The following is a 15,874-nucleotide window of genomic DNA, read 5'->3' as shown; positions in this document are numbered from 1 at the left end:
CGCCCACTCGGATAGCGCCTAGTAACTGCGGCCTAAGCCCGCCCTCCGTCCTCCTCCAGGTCATTGGCTAACACACTCTCCGCCCCCGACTCAATCAGAGCCGTCGCGACCCGGCTTTCAGGCCTTTTTGGTTGGCTGCCCTTGCGCCTGCGCAATTGAAGCAGTCTGGGCAGTTCATTCTAGAGAAGGCAGTGTGAACACTGAGTCTTTCCAATAGAGCGCCGAGAGGTTCGAACGGGAGGACAGGGTTTTAAGGGACAGGGAGGTGGCGTGCGGAGAGGAGCTCCGATCAGACTTGGGGAGGCTCAAGGAGTCTAAAAAACAGTCAGATTGTGTCTCAGCATATGTGCATTAGGCAGTTGCCCCGTCTCTAGTCCCCCCAGGAGGCACTGCTTGGAAAACTGAAGCAGAGAGGAGGCCAGCCTTCCAGTGCAGTCTCATTCCCCTAGCTAGCTGACTTAGTGCCCTGGCTTTGAACTCAGCACCCTCAAGAACTGTGTATCCCAAGAGCGCGCATCTGGACGCCCACCTCCGCGGAGGAAAAGCTAAATCCTGGCCAGGCTTCTGCTTTCAGCTCGGGGTGACCTTGGGCTGTAGTGTCCCTTCTCACACTCAGGTTTCCCTATTTATAAAATGGTTTGAGAACACACTTGGCCCTTGAACTCGGGATCAATCTCAGATCCCCCCCGGCCCTCAGCGGCGTCCCAGTGAATGGGAGTAACTCCTGGAGTTGCCTTCTCAAACTCAGCAGTGGTCCTGCAAGGGGCGGCGGCGGCGGCGGAGCGGCGCTCCGGAGAAGGAGCTGATTGGCTGTGGGGCAAGGGGCGTGGCATGGCTGCGCCATTAGGTACGCGGCCCGCGGGTTGATGGCACCCTGGGAACAGTAATACATTATTTTACCAGATCCCTTTCAGATGCTCTCCATCCAGTCGAGGAAAGAGTCTACTTAAAACGGCTGTCTAGGCCTTCGAAAAAAGCATCACGCTCGCCGAGAAGCCACAACCCTTCCTTCCACTCCTTCCTCCCCAAGCCCGCCTGGGGAATTAGAGCTGCCAGGAGACTGGGGGAAGGTGGCCGGGAGCCTCAGAGGAGGCAATGGTCTTGGAGAACAGGAGACTGTCATGGCTTCTTCGAGGTCATTTCTGGTTACCTCCTGGGTGCCACGCTCGCTCACATCCTCCCCTTGGCAGTTTTGCCAGTTCATTAGAACTCCTGTTCACAGATGGAGAATTAGAAGACCAAGGAAAGGAAAAGACTTGGCACAGCAAGGCATTGACCAAAGGGGCTCCCAACAATGTCCTCTTGCCTACTACCCACAGCCCAGGAGGAGAAGTGACATGTGGAGGCTCCTTGGTCAGGCAGCAAGTTGGCAACTGGGAATAGAATCTGGACAGTGTGTGACTTTCTCTTTTCCTTCCTTCATTTGGTGATCTTAATGAACTTGTTCCCCTTTGATCACTCCTCTAGCCCTCTCCTGCAGCCATGGAGAGTAAGGAAGGTATGTGTACAAGGTTTCTTCAGCACCTCCTCCAGGGCTGGTGGTCCTGTGTCCTGGGGAGAAGGGAGAGGCATAAGGAAAAAGAAATAGTCCCCCACGCCAGGTGCTGGGGATGGAGCCTGTTTTCCCTCCAGGGAGGTGCAGCATGGGCCCAGCCTGGTTGGCAGCAGCAGGGCTACCTGTTAGATCCTGAGTCTGATTAGGCCTCAGAAACAAAGAGTGGCCTCCCTGCTTGGACACCTGCCGGATAGGGCCACCTGGCTTGGCTGGAAGAGCCTCTGGGCAGGTTGGGCTGGATTCTCCCTCCAGTCTGTCTCAAGTCACAGGGGAAGAGAGACAGACCAGTTCCACAGGTACTGAAGACCCAGAAGGCCCAGAGGAACTGATGGGTCCAAGGTCACACAACGAAGTCCAAGGCAGACCTGGGCCAAACCAGGTCTCAAGCCCAGAGGGCCAGCACCATTTCATAAGCCTACACTTGTCTGCCTTTCCCTCTGCACGCTCTGAGAACCACACGCCAGAGGTCCAGCAGATACCTCTGCCTTTCCTCTTCCTGAGTGCTGAGGTTGAATGAGAAGAGGGCCAGCTTTATGAGTGACAACAACGGGATCTGCAGTCCCAGTGTCTTCCACTAACTCCCCTGTCACTCTACGGAAGATTTATCCTGGACCAGAAGCCCTGCCCGTGTGCCCTACGCAACCCCCACAAAGAGTCTCTGCTGAGAACTGTGGGGAGGGAATCTACCACCTCCACCCCAGCTACTGGCTAGGGATGAGGACTTGGAGAGCTGAAGCTCCAAGTTCTGGGTGCTTCAGTCTCCCCTGCATCCCCCTGCAACACCTTCTCTCACTTCCAAATGTACAAAGCGCTGCCATCAGTCTCCATAGCAACCATTACCCTTGAGCTGCAAAGACTGACCCCCATCTCCCCAAGAAAGGTATCCTGGTCTCACCCAGGAGGACCCAGTCTCAGGCTGGATTGCTCCTCTTGGATCTGCCTCACTTTTTACGGTTGGACATTAGGCTAAAGGACCCAGCCTGAGCCCCTTTCCAGGTCTCAGTGAGACCCAGTGGGGTTCACGGAGGGCAGATTCTCGTTTCCCACCAACTTTTCACACATATTGAGCACTTGGTTGGGTACCCTGAGCCCAGCTAGGACCTCCAGCAGCTTGCATTCTAGGAGGGGGACAGGCTATACATAAGCAAACAACTTCAACTTTCCCCCAGTGCTAGAAAGAAAATAAAGGAATGTGGAATGAGGATCTACATTCCAGGCAGAAGGAACTGGTCACAGGGAGCTCCTGGGGTAGAAGACCCTCAGGGAAGAAGAGTGAGAAACTCCTGGTGCAGCACTGGAGTCTAGGGGAGGGGCAGGAGAGCAAACGACCCGAATCCGGAAGGGACCAGAGGCGTGCTTGTCTAACAGGTCACTTAAACTCAGGGAGGGTCATGCTGTATCCACAGATTGGTGTGAGGATTAACTGAGATGAGGCTGGTCAACCCTGAACACGGGGCCTGGCACGCAGTATGCACGCAGCGAGCGGTGGTTTCTAGTTCATAGTTCAGAGCGACCAGTAGCCCCTCCAGGGCCAGAGGCTAGGCTGGGCCTGCTTCAGGGTGAAGAAGCAGAAGAAGAGGAGGGAGCAATAAGAGATCCAGGCCACGGAACCAGCCACAATCAGGACGATCTAGCAAGGGTGAGGGATATTCGGCCCTGCGCAGAAGGCACTTAGGCCCCTCGCCAGCTCCTGGGCAGGGCATGGCCTTCAAAAGGGCACTTTGTCCGGGCCGCTCCAGGCCGCCGTTGGGCCAGCCAGCCACCTGGACGGAGGGTGCGGGGAAGAAGGCGGAGGATCCAGGTGCTCGGCGACTCTCGGGCAGGTCTCGGCAGGCCCCGCCTTCTGTCCCCAGAGCAGGTGTCGCCTACTTCGCAGTCCGACATTCCAGTCCCTTCCCTTTCACTCCAGCCCGGGTCCCGCTGGCCCTTTGATCCCTAGCCCCGGGTCACCGGCCCCTCCCTTCAGGGAGGTTAGGGGGGAGAGATGGGGCCCCAGAGCAGGGACGAGGGGGATGGGCTCGGAGCAGGTAGCGAGAACTGGGCCTTCCTGGGTAGCTGACCCGCCTCGCTCCAGCACTCCCTGCGGCTTGGTAGAAAACTGCCCAGAAAAGGGGTCCCCAGTTTCTCGCGGGCTGGGGGGCCGTCGGATGGCGGGGCAGGGGCGGGGCCAGGCCCTGGGGGTCTCCCCGCCCCTTCGAGCTCAGCCAAGCGGAGGTGAAACCTGAACCCAGGTTGGGGGCGGGGCTGGCCCGCGCCTCTCCCCTCTTCCCGCACCCCGGCCGGCAGCTGGAAGAGCAGGGTCGGGCCCGGAGCCGCGGGAGCAGGTGAGGGCGGCGACTCCGCGCGGGAAGATTAACTGGGCGACCGTCGGGCCCCGCCGCCCAGGCCTGACCCTCCTCTCCTCGGTCCGCAGAGCCCGCGATGGAGCCGGCAGCCCGGGGTCGCGCCCCGCCCTGAGCGCCCCGCGTCAGGCCATGCTGCCCCGAGGGCGCCCCCGGGCGCTGGGGGCCGCCGCCCTGCTGCTGCTGCTGCTGCTCCTGCTGATCGGGTTCTTTCTCTTGGGCTGGGACCCGGAGTGTGAGCGCCTCGAACCAGACGGGAGAGCTGGGGACCTAGGGTGCTCCCGCTGCCCGCTCACGCCACGTGTCCCCTCAGACGGGAGGCTGCGTGGAGCTTCTGCCCTCCATGGAGACCCGCTGGCCGGCCATGGGGTCCACAACCACTCGGCCTGCAACCCGCAGCCGCCGCTGCCGCCCAAGTGCGAGGTAGGTGCCCTGAGCCCCTAGAAGCTGTGATCCTAGGGACCCAGGGCCAGCTGGACACCTGCGGAAATCCGTGGCATCTGACCTGGCACTGACCAGCCAGCTGAGGGAGCCTCGAGTGCACGTCTCCTTTGCTCCTGGCCTCAGTTTCCCCCTTGTGAAAGGCAGGAGCTGCTTGGCTGCACACTGTCCTCTAGCTCTGATGCCGGGTTGGTCTACGCCCATCAGTGGAGGCAGGGGACTACTGATGGATGACCTGAGTGTCCCCTCCCCAGCTCCTGCACGTGGCCATCGTGTGTGCCGGATATAACTCCAGCCGAGAGGTCATCACCCTGGTGAAGTCCATGCTCTTCTACAGGTACAGCCAGGTGTCCATGGAGGAGGGTCAGAAGTGGGGAAGGGGACAAAATCTTGGCAGGTCACTGGTCCTTGGACTTCAGCTTCCTCCTCTGTGGCATGGGGATGGCATCCCTTCCTCCTTTGAGGGGTGGCTGCAAGGACTTCCTGAGCAGGAAGTGGAAAAGCCCTTTGCACCAGGTGGACCTTCCACCTCTGAGCCCCTGGAGGTGGGGGTCGCCCCACTTTGTTTTTGGTAGAGCTTCTCGAGAGTTCTCTCTGTTGATCTTAAAGGAGAAATCCGCTGCACCTCCACTTGGTGACTGACACCGTGGCCAGAAACATCCTGGAGACACTCTTCCGCACGTGGATGGTGCCTGCTCTCGGGGTCAGCTTCTACGATGCCGAGCAGCTCAAGGCAGGGAACCACTCCTCCTGCCCAGCTGATCCATGCTGCGCCTTACTCCCACCACCTGGTGATATGGGGGAGGAGAGTCCCAGGCCCCTGTCCCAGCACCCCTGATGCTCATATCCCTCACTCTTTTGAGGTCCGTCCCTTCTTCCCACTGTGTCCCCGAGTATGTTCGGGCACCCGCAGCCCCTTCTCTGCCAGCTCATGCCCTGCCTGTCCCACCTACAGCCACAGATCTCCTGGATCCCCAACAAGCACTACTCCGGCCTCTACGGGCTGATGAAGCTAGTGCTGCCCGGTGTCCTGCCCCCTGGCCTGACCCGAGTCATTGTCCTGGACACGGACGTCACCTTCGCCTCTGACATCGCAGAGCTCTGGGCACTCTTCGCTCATTTTTCTGGTGAGAGGCCTGGGCCCTTGCCCTTCCTTGCCAGCCCCTTTCCTGGCTTGCCCAGGACCCCCTGTGGTCTAGCCCTGAGCCCAGGTCCTTGGGCAGTCTTGGGCGGTCCCCTCATGCCCTCCCCTCCCAGACAAGCAGGTGATCGGGCTCGTGGAGAACCAGAGTGACTGGTACCTGGGCAACCTCTGGAAGAACCACAGGCCCTGGCCTGCCTTGGGCCGGGGATTTAACACAGGTGGGGATAGTGGTCGGGGAGGCAAGAGGGGTGGGCGGCTGGGCCCCAGGGGCTGGGCCGGGCAGGGTGCAGAGTGCTGAGAAGCCCCCAGGGAAGAACAGTGCTATGGAAAAAACACAGGGCGAAGGGCCCGAGAGCCATGTAACGTCGGCCCTGCAGGCTGGACGGCTGCAGCCAGCTCTCCTGGTCCTCTTTTTTCTCACTCACTAAATGGAAGAAGTTTGCATAGCCCTGGCAGCACCAAGTGTTAGAAGCTGGCTGTGGGGCTCTGTAAGTGGTGGAGTGTTCCGCGCCTCCACTCTGCCCACAGAGGACTGGAGATTGACAGCCCGTGACTACACGTCAACTCTCAGAAAACACAGTCCTGCATTAACAGTGGGGAAACATTCCGGGCAATGGGCCACTAGGCAATTTCACTGTTGCCCGAACACCCCAGAGTGGACTCACACAAGTCTAGATGGAAGGGCCTACACACCGGGCTGTGTGGTGGAGCCCGGTGCTCCTAGGCTGCACGCCTGCGCAGCCTGTTCCTGTGCTGAATGCCGCAGGCTCCTGTGACACAGTGGTAAGTGCTGTGTCTAAACATAGAAAGAGTACAGTAAGAAGGCCAGGCCATGGGAACTTTTTAGCTCCAAGTCATCTTTTTTTTTTTTTTTTTTTTAAATCAGGGATTGAACCCAGGGGCGCTCAACCACTGAGCCACATCCCAGCCCTTTTTATATTTTATGTAGAGACAGGGTTTCGCTAAGTTGCTTGGGGTCTGGCTAAATTGCTGAGGCTGGCTTTGAACTTGTGATCCTCCTGCCTCAGCCTCCCCAGCTGCTGGGATTACAGGCGTGTGCCACCGTGTCCAACCACCTCCAAATAATCTCAGAGGAGGGGAATCCCCCGCTGAACATGCCGTCTGTCATTGACTATAGTGTTGCTCTGCAGCACAGGACTACATCAATAAATCAAGAACTAAGCATTCATGCCCCTACCTGCCAGGAACTTGTCCCTGGTGGGCACGACAGCCTCTTCCCATTGGCAGGTGTGATCCTGCTGCTGCTAGACCAGCTTCGGCAAGTGGGCTGGGAGCAGATGTGGAAGCTGACAGCCAGGCGGGAGCTCCTTACCCTGACTGCTACCTCCCTGGCTGACCAGGTCTGGGAGAACCTTGGGGTGGGGGAGTGGGGGGGCAAGCAGGGGCCGAGGTGTGATGGCTGTCTCTGCCCAGGATATCTTCAATGCTGTCATCAAGGAGCGCCCAGAGCTGCTGCAGCCCCTCCCCTGTGTCTGGAACCTGCAGCTGTCTGACCACACGCTGGCAGAGCGCTGCTACTCCGAGGCGGCTGACCTCAAGGTGAGCGGGACGGGGGCTGCATGGAGGTGGGGGACAAGGTTGGGGACTCCCTTATCCCACTCTCATCCCCCTACTCATACCCACCTGGGTCGTAGGTGATCCACTGGAACTCACCAAAGAAGGTGAGGGTGAAGAACAAGCATGCGGAATTCTTCCGAAATTTCTACCTGACCTTCTTGGGGTACGATGGGAACCTGCTGCGGAGAGAGCTCTTTGGGTGCCCCAGCCAGCCCCCGCCCGAGGCTGAGCAGGTGAGAGGGGGCCACCTTCCCTGGCCTTGGGGAGCCCTGCCCCTTGCTGTTCTGGTGGCTCCCGGTCTTGCTGGGGGCATGTCCTGTCCTAGCTCTGCCCTTTCCTGGACCCCTCAGCTGCAGCGGGCCCTGGCACAGCTGGATGAGGAAGATGCCTGCTTTGAGTTCCGGCAGCAGCGCCTCACTGTGCACCGAGTGCACATCACCTTCCTGCCCCATAAACCGCCACCTCCCCGGCCACATGACGTCACCCTGGTGGCCCAGCTCTCCATGGACCGGTGAGGGTGTTGAAGGCAGCCCCAGGGTGCGCTTCCTGGCTGGGACTGGGGGTTTCAGAGAGGCAGCTTTCAGTGTGTGGCGGTGAGCTCCCTGTCCCTGGAGGAGGTTCAGAAGGGAGACTTTGGCTCTGGAGGAAAGAGCTTGAGCTTCAGAGCCGTTCAGATGCCTAGAACTGCCGCTCGGTGGGAGTGGGACCATGGACAGGTCCTAATATCGTGGGTCCTTAGCTACCTTTTCTCATTTGTCAAGTGAAGAAGCACGACCTGCAGGTAGTTGTGAAGATTAAGTAAGACTGGCTCAAATTGGAAGTGGGAGGGGGATCCACAGCAGCTCATTTGGGCAGGTTTTCCAGCCGTCCTGGGGCTTCTGTGCAAGCGGGGCCAAGCTGGGCTGACCACCCACCTCACCCCAGGCTGCAGATGCTGGAGGCCCTGTGCAGGCACTGGCCGGGGCCCATGAGCCTGGCCTTGTACCTGACAGATGCAGAGGCCCAGCAGTTCCTGCATTTCGTCGAGGCCTCGCCGGTGCTCTCTGCCCGGCAGGATGTGGCTTACCATGTGGTGTACCGTGAGGGTCCTCTCTACCCTGTCAACCAGCTCCGCAATGTGGCCTTAGCCCAGGCCCTCACACCGTACGTCTTCCTCAGTGACATTGACTTCCTGCCTGCTTACTCTCTCTACGACTACCTCAGGTGAGCCCACAGGGTGAGAGGACCTGCGTTTAGGATGGATGTTGCCAGGGTTGGGGATCCCTGTAGGACTCCAGGCCACGTCCTGCTTCTTTTTGGGTCTCAGTGTGCTGTGCACAGTGGGGTTTGTATCAGGGTGTTTCTTTGGGCTGCCATTAGTCAGGGAGACTGGGCTACTTCAAACAGAAGTGGCTCTGTATCTTGTGTCTACTGGGGCTCGGAGGTTAGCTGCCCTTTGAAAGTCAGCTCCTGTGGCTGAGCTACGGGATCTTGAACCTGGTCCTCCAGGCGGTGGCCCTTCCCTGCTGTTCATGGGTGCTCCTTCTAGGGCCTCCATTGAGCAGCTGGAGCTGGGTGGCCGGCGGAAGGCCGCTCTGGTGGTACCTGCGTTTGAGACCCTGCGCTACCGCTTCAGCTTCCCGAGTTCCAAGGCGGAGCTGCTGGCCTTGCTGGACGCGGGCTCACTCTACACCTTCAGGTAGGAGAGGCTGCTGCTCTGCCCGCTGTGTCCCCCCCGCACCCACAAGCTCCTAGCCTCAGCCTGGCTCCTGCCTGATCCCACTGCTCAGGTACCACGAGTGGCCCCAGGGGCATGCGCCCACGGACTATGCCCGCTGGCGGGAGGCTCAGGCGCCATACCGGGTGCAATGGGCAGCTGACTATGAGCCCTACGTGGTGGTGCCACGTGACTGTCCCCGCTATGATCCTCGCTTTGTGGGCTTTGGCTGGAACAAGGTGGCCCACATCGTGGAGCTGGACGCACAGGTAGGAGGGCACCTTGCTGCCTCCACTTCCATCTGAACGGAGCTCTAGCGCTCTGCCTGGTACCAGTCTGCCCTCTGGGCCTCGCCTTGGTCCTTAGGGGCTGCACTGTAAGCCTTTCCCCAGAGCTGCAGCTTCCTGCAGCCCAGCCTGTCCCTTGCCCACACCCGCTGCAGGAGTTTGAGCTCCTCGTGCTGCCTGAGGCCTTCACCATCCACCTGCCCCACGCTCCGAGCCTCGACATCTCCCGCTTCCGCTCCAGCTCCGCCTACCGTGACTGCCTCCAGGCCCTCAAGGAGGAGTTCCATCAGGACTTGTCACGTCGCTATGGGGCTGCTGCCCTCAAATACCTCACTGCCCTGCAGCAGCCGCGCAGCCCAGCCTGAGCCGCCCGGGGCTCACCCGCCCTTGCCTTAGCCCTCACACACTCCCCGCGGACACTGGGCCCTCGCTGCGCCGCCCTCCCACCATCACTGCTATTTAAATTATTTAAGGTCTCTGTGGAGTGGCGAGGGTGGAACAGCGTGGGCCAGCCTGGGTGCCTCCCCTGCTGCTATTCCAGCTGGTGTCCAGCCTGCCTTTGCCCCAGCTGGTTTGGGGCTGGTTCCCCCATACTCAGTTTTACATCCCTTTTTCATAATTAAAGTTTGAAAAAGTTATTTTCATGTTCCTTTTGATTTTGGGGGTCAAGGGCTCTCTAAGGCCTGAGGGCTTCAGTGGACGGGCTGCGACCCTGGCTGCAGTCACAGCGTAGCCAGAGGCCTCAAGGGCAGCAGCCCAGCTGGGTCCCTCCTAGGCAGTGAGCTCCAGGGCGGGCAGAGGCTGGAATCTGAGCGTGTCTTGTCCACCCTCCCCCGGCCCAAACCCAATACCATGAGGCTGAGAGACTTTATTTGGCTTTATTTAGTAAAATGTTAAAATAAATAAATACAAATTGATCAGCTGCTCTGTTTCCCCCCCACCCCCTCAAAACAAAAATCAAACAAACAAAAACAAAAACTTTGAAGCACAAAACTCCAAATACAAGTTCTACCAAGACTGAAATCACAAAGGGCATGGACAAGAGACAGGATTGGGGTCTGGCTGGCTCTCCTCTGCACAGAGCTTGCTGACCTCTGGCCTGCCCGTCCCGCCCCACCTGACTGCAGCTCACCCTGGGCTGAGAACCGGGGAGGCTGGAGAGAGGCGCCAGGGCCCAGTGGCTGCCATGGGGTAGGGGTCCTCAGGAGGAAGAGCCTTGGGAGCGGGGGTGCCAAGTGGAATTTGTGAGCCCTGCCCTTCCCTCACCAGAGCTACTCTTAAGGGTTCCCACCTGGCTCTCTGGTGGGGTGACCCCAGCTTCCTCCCCTTTCCCCTAGTGGGTGGGCCAGAGGAGTCTCCCCAGGGTCCGCCACTCCCCTCCTGGAGAGGAGCTGTAAGCTGGGGAGGGAATGGGACTCCTGTTTCCTGCCAAGGGTGCTGGCTGAGGGGTGGGGTGCGGTCCAGTTGCTTACACGGCCACGCTGCCTCCATTCACAGAAGCCACCGGAGTGGAGAACCCAGGACCTGGAAAATGTTCCTGGGCCCTATCCATCCTGCCACCCCAGGAGCCTTCTGCCCCTGGGTGAAAGTCTCCTAAATTCAGCGCTTTAGATAAATAAGGACCACACCCAAGAAGGGAGAGAAGGGAAGAGACCACCTAAGAGTGTGTGGGCTGCGGCCTTGGTGAGCAGAGCACAAGGGGCTCCGATGGCCCGGAGAGGAAGCGGCAGAGGTGGCGTGGGAGCAGCTAGCTGAACAGGTGGAGACTGAGGCGACTGGCAACAGGGCACTCTAGGGAAGCACTGTCTGCAAGTGCACCCGTTCACACTGCTGGCTGCCGGGGCCAAGCAGCAGCAGGGGCAGGAGCAGGCCTGCAGGAAAACTGGGCACCCAGATGGTGCCAGCTGCAGGCGCACTGGCCTCGTAGCAGGCTCCAGAGACAGGCCCCACACAGGCATGGCCCTGCCAGGGACCGTCCCTAGCTGGGTCCTCTCTGTCAGGTGCCACCAGCAAGCTTGCCCCAAAGGGCCAGATAAGGAAGGAAGAACTTGGAGCTGGATGAGCTCAGCCAAGGTGAGACAAGATCCAGCAGGCTCCAGAAAGGAAAAGGACCTGCAGGCGCCAAGAATGCAGAAGGTGGGGATCAAGCAGCATGACCTCACTGCCTCCAGGACTTGCGGCTGAGCAGAGACTGACAGGAACACCAGGCCAGGGCCCTCTGAAGGGACTGCAAAGCCAGCTGGTCACTATGTGGATGTCAGAGCAGCCAAATGCCAGGCCAGGGGAAGCACAGGAGGAAGAAGGAGCAGAGCAGCTCAGATGGGGCTGAGTGACTATGTCCCAGGTGGTCATGGGCACCACTGTCTGGAGGACAGAGAAGAGCTCTTTCCTTGGCATGACTGTGAAGATCGTGTGATCAGGACCCTTTCTTTATAGTAAAGCAGCACTTGGGAGTTGGAGACCAGAATGGACCTTGTGGCAGGTTGCCAACGTTCTGCACTCCACAACAGTTGACCCATAGAACTCCAGGAAAAAGCCAGAAAGGAAACATTAGGTGAGGTCAGAAAGCAGGCAAGCCACTAGTCAGTTCTTGGCCCCTGGCCTGCAACTCCTCAGGCAGCTCCCCTCAGAGCAAAGGCCTCCAGTGATGGCTTCCCAGCTGCTTTCCAGAAAAGACAGGTATTGTATGGCAAGACCCAGCCTATGGGCCCGGACAAGTCAAATGGGAGAGCGGAGACAAGGGCGTGCAGCCTACTGCTGGTCTCTGATTCCCCGCCAGATTCCTCCAACTAGTCCAGGCAGCACCAAAGCTCCCTGACTAGACATAGCACCTTGGTTTCTGCTTGAGGAAATGGAGCTCTTCTCTGGTCCCCTCAACCAACTGGCAGCCAGGGCCTAAGCCTAAGACCTGTGTTGTTGGACAGTGTCCTGTCCTGACACCCTGGAAAGATGAATGAAGTGGACAGTATGGATGAGACCGAATTCACTCTAAGAAGCATATCTTTGCTGTGCTTGCTTCCAGGATCTAACGTTGCCCCTCTGGGCCTTGCTAGGCAAGGGAGAATCTAAAAGGGCCTTTTCTGCCACTCCTAGACTCTGGCATTATAAGGTCTGGCGTGGGCTCAGGAGAGATGCTGTAATGGGGCAGGGCCAAGCCTCTGTCTCTGTCCCTTCAGTCTGGGACACACCAGGGACAAAGGTCTCCAGAAAAAGCACGCATCCAACACAATTTCCCACTGGCACAATGAGAAAGATGATCTAAGCCTTTCAGAGACCCAGTTTTCCAAGAAAGAGAGGACACAACAGGCCAAGCAAGGCAAGCACAGCGATTCTAGCCCAGGGTCACCCAGGAGGTGGAGTGGAGCAAACTGTCTGGTGCCTGGAGCCAGCAGGCAGAGGAAGTGGCAGGAGCTTCAGACCTCTCTTCAAAAGCAAGACAGACTTGAAGGCCATCAGAGACACATGCACCCACGAGACATCTCCCTCCTCCTTTGTTCTCTCTAAGCACCAAGGGCTGATGCAGCCAGCCTGCACCCCTGCACCCTCCCTGAGGCCAGGGTGCATGGGCACCAAGGAGCCTCAATGGCCTTTCCCCTCAGAGGCGCCCCCCAGGCACTCATAATGCTGGTGGCTGAAAGACTGAGAGCAGCACCAAAGGAAGAGGTCTCATTAGGCACCAGCCTGTGCTCTAGCGAAATCGAGGAGACCGTGGGAAGGGCCCTGACACCATGCACACTCCATCTGGGCTGCAAACACAGGAGACAAGATCCCTGCACCAGGAAGAGAGGGCAGTCTTTTCTGAGAAGGGGAGGAGGGCAGGGAGAGCCCCACCCAGCCCTTCGTGGAGACTGGCCACCAGGCTAGAGACACAAACACAGCAAAATGTCATCATGATCAGCAGGTTCTGTGCTAAAAAATTATAACTACACGGCGTTTTCTCCAGTTCTGACACCTTTTTAATAGAAATCACTGTTTTTAGGAAACAAATAGCACTTTTGTAATTTTTTTTTACAATGTTTCTTACCTTGATCTTAATTTAAGTAACACTAGGAAGACCTCAATATCTTTTATTTTCCTTTTTAATTTAAAAAAAAGTTGTTGTTGTTGTTTTCCCCAGATACAAAGATTTTTGCCCTTGCATAAAAAAACAGTGCCCGAACGATGACACAGGACTCACACAGACTCACAGGACCTCACTGACACTATGGTTCCTATTCTACCATGCAAGGTCTCGACTACCCTTAATTGGACTGTCAGCCTGAAAAACAGCTTTTCTATTCCTTATTTTAGTTTTTGTTACAAAAAAAGTAAAATAAACAACAAAATAAAACTTTGTTTAAAGGAAAAAAGAACAAAAACAAAAATAAAAAAAAGAGCAAAGAAACGTCTCCATTCGATTCTCACACACCTGGGTTGGTGCTGCTTCACTCAGGATCTGCTCTTCTTATAAATATAGAAAAGGGATGGAGCTTGTTTTCAAGTAAAATCACTGATTCACCTTTTTTCTTCGCTGGACCACACACACACCCTTCTTGCCTGCCTTGGGCAAGGTCAGCAGGCCCCTGGCTGGGCTTGCCTTGGTCTCCAGAGGGACTGAGGGGATCACTGTGGGGCACGCCAGGAGGGGAGGAGGGAGGCGGGGCGTGGGGAGCGCAGGAGCGGGCTGGGAGGAGAGCCCAGGGCTGCTTGGCGTCCTCTCCCCCAGGCCCCAGACAATGTTAAATACTGCTTATCTGATACACTTTCCCACCCCTGCTCCCTCCCGGCCCCTCCCCCTTCCCTCTTCTGGGCACTGGGGTTGGTTAAATCTCGATTTCCATTTTTTGGTTTGATAGTAGTGAAAGTTTAGAAACAGGAAAGCCCACACACTCTTTGGACTTGTCTTCTCTACCTAGACAAACGGCTCGGCAAATAAGGATCTGAACCTGCTCTCCTCCCTCCGCCCATCCCTGCTCCCCACCCAACAAAACAAAAACAAACCCATCGTGGCTGTGGAGGCTGCTGCAGGCACACACTGGTGTATAATAGAGAGAGTAAATATATTATTTCACTTGGCATGGTGCTGGCAAAGAACCTCCAGCTGGCACTATTTCATGTAACGTGGTCCAATCTTCGCGTGTACACACAGAATAAGAAGGATCAATTGGCAAACTCGGGTGCCACCTGGCACAAGCATCTTCCCTCTCTCTGGAACCAAAGAACCAAAAGAATCCTGTACTTCCCAGAAGAAATCCGGCTTTGCTTTTCTAGAGTCTTCAGTGTTGTTTCTCCTTGCCGCAGGAGCCCGCGGCTTCTCGGGAGGGCTCTGTTATTTAGTCTCTTCCCCCTGGCTACAGTTCGCTGTGCAGCTCTGGGAGGAGGGGGAAGGGGTCGGCGTGGAGGTGGCGGCGCTGGCAGGGGGGGTGCAGTCCGGGCCATTGGAGATGGCCCCCACGGCAGCCTCAGAGTCCACAGGTTTGGAGAGGTCGATGCCGTGGATGAGGCGGATCAGCTGTTTTACCTTCTCCAGGGAGCTGTGCATCTCCTTCTGCCGGGCGAGGATGGTATTCTTCATTTCCATGCATTTCTGCAGCAAATGAGAAGAGGGGGCACTGAGCATCCTGCTTTTCTAAGGGGTCTAGAAGCCCCAGAAAGGAGGAGCCCACCCAAAAAAAGGACCCTGCAGGCTGATGTGCAGCCCCCAGACCTTGTTCTGCTCCACCTGCTGTGGGCAGCTGCTGCCTGAGGAAACAGGCGAGAGACGAGGCAAGTGCCTGAGCTGAATGCCAGCTTCTCCTCGACACCAGCATCAACTAGACTCCGCTGCCACCACCACACTACGGAATAGTCACTACACACTTTCCCACAGCTGCCCTAATGCTGGCTTGGGCAGGCGTTGGCATGCTTCTGTCACGCTCATGGTGGCCTGCAGGACTGGACTGAGCTCTCCAGGGTAGAAAACAAGATGGTGAGTCTGGTTCAAGCTGAGGCCGATGGAGCATCACTTGGTCAGTAAGCGTTTAGAGGTAGGGCCGGGGGAGGCTGGTGATGTTCAGGAGCACCTGAGGCCAAAGGACTGTGACCAGCACAACTCCTCCTTGCTTGGTTAGGGACCTACAGTTCTTTGCCCTTTAGTCCTTGGCCTTCCACAGCGCTGGCTTCTGCTCTAGGCAGGGAAAGAGATGCTAAGCCTGCACCATGGGTAGGTACTAGGAGAAAAGTAGGACTGCCACCAAGCCCAAGGGCCACCTGGAGTCTGAGAGCTGAGGCCACCTCAATGGAAAATAACTTGGTCCATCTGGGAGGGCTCAGTACCCCTGCTGCTAATACAGCCCTCTTGCCCACCTGGAGAGGCCCGGCTGGCCAGTGCTTACTTCTACTCAGTTATAGAAATCCCTCTTCCCACACTGGTCAGGAAAAGCAGAAAATGCAGCCAGCATGTTGTGGAAGAAAGGGAGTGAGCAAAGGGCCACATGGATGGACCGACTAGCTGAGGTGACCAGCAGGAGGCATGTGGAGGCACCTGCTCTGTTTCTGCTCAGGGTCAGATGAGGCTCTACCCTCCCCCCCACTGTCACGAGTATGCAGGTTGGTGGCTCTACTGTCATAGCTGCTACTTATCCCTTCAGCATGGAGACTGAAAATCCTCTCAGGTTAAAAGTCAAGAGGATGCTCCAGAGCCAGGGTGGGGCACTGCATGCCAGCGGGCCGGCCAGACCTGCTCAACTCTAACTGGAAGGCAAGCTTCACTTCACACCGGCAGTTAGTCACGTTAATAAATGGAAGGTCCTGAAGCAGCCCTTGGGTCCACGTGTCCTGTTAGGTATGTGGAAGGGTCCACACCTGTGTACC

General features: G+C 57.5%; 2 protein-coding genes across 25 annotated transcripts in view; one reads left to right on the top strand and one right to left on the bottom strand.

Moving 5' to 3' along the window:
- Positions 1-3,065: 3,065 nt before the first annotated feature.
- Positions 3,066-9,681, top strand: Large2 (LARGE xylosyl- and glucuronyltransferase 2). Of its 5 annotated transcripts, XM_047515843.1 has the most exons (15): positions 3,375-3,879; positions 3,969-4,132; positions 4,211-4,320; positions 4,593-4,675; positions 4,948-5,071; positions 5,294-5,465; positions 5,596-5,700; positions 6,731-6,843; positions 6,917-7,042; positions 7,138-7,293; positions 7,411-7,571; positions 7,985-8,263; positions 8,589-8,738; positions 8,830-9,025; positions 9,199-9,681. In XM_047515843.1, exons 2-15 carry the CDS (start codon positions 4,030-4,032, stop codon positions 9,406-9,408), a joined length of 2,088 nt encoding a protein of 695 aa, XP_047371799.1. In that variant the 5' UTR covers positions 3,375-3,879; positions 3,969-4,029; the 3' UTR covers positions 9,409-9,681. The 5 variants fall into 5 exon arrangements, with proteins under 5 accessions (XP_047371796.1, XP_047371797.1, XP_047371800.1 ...); XM_047515840.1 differs by lacking the exon at positions 3,375-3,879 and adding an exon at positions 3,066-3,194 and having other exon boundaries at positions 3,969-4,320; XM_047515841.1 differs by having other exon boundaries at positions 3,372-3,879; positions 3,969-4,320; positions 4,948-5,041.
- A 232-nt stretch (positions 9,682-9,913) lies between these two features.
- Phf21a (PHD finger protein 21A) overlaps positions 9,914-15,874 on the bottom strand; it is a 174,531-nt gene continuing 168,570 nt past the window's right edge. For all 20 annotated transcript variants that reach the window (XM_047515857.1, XM_047515860.1, XM_047515866.1 and 17 more), the window contains one exon: positions 9,914-14,609. In XM_047515857.1, coding sequence (XP_047371813.1) covers positions 14,352-14,609 — 258 coding nt within the window. In that variant the 3' untranslated portion in view covers positions 9,914-14,351. The remainder of the gene's footprint in view (positions 14,610-15,874) is intronic.

The sequence above is a fragment of the Sciurus carolinensis genome, chromosome 11 (genome assembly GCF_902686445.1).
Source record: "Sciurus carolinensis chromosome 11, mSciCar1.2, whole genome shotgun sequence".
Lineage (NCBI taxonomy): Eukaryota > Metazoa > Chordata > Mammalia > Rodentia > Sciuridae > Sciurus > Sciurus carolinensis.
Note: the sequence above shows the minus strand (reverse complement) of the source record. Positions and strands in the feature narration are given on the sequence as shown.

What these genes read in the sequence shown, in the direction of transcription:
- Large2 (XM_047515840.1), top strand. Translation starts at nt 4,030, where the DNA reads ATGCTGCCCCGAGGGCGCCCCCGGGCGCTGGGGGCCGCCGCCCTGCTG. An exon ending in GCCCAGCTCTCCATGGACCG is followed by an intron (nt 7,572 to 7,984) that starts GTGAGGGTGTTG and finishes ACCTCACCCCAG; the next exon opens with GCTGCAGATGCTGGAGGCCC. An exon ending in TCTCTCTACGACTACCTCAG is followed by an intron (nt 8,264 to 8,588) that starts GTGAGCCCACAG and finishes TGCTCCTTCTAG; the next exon opens with GGCCTCCATTGAGCAGCTGG.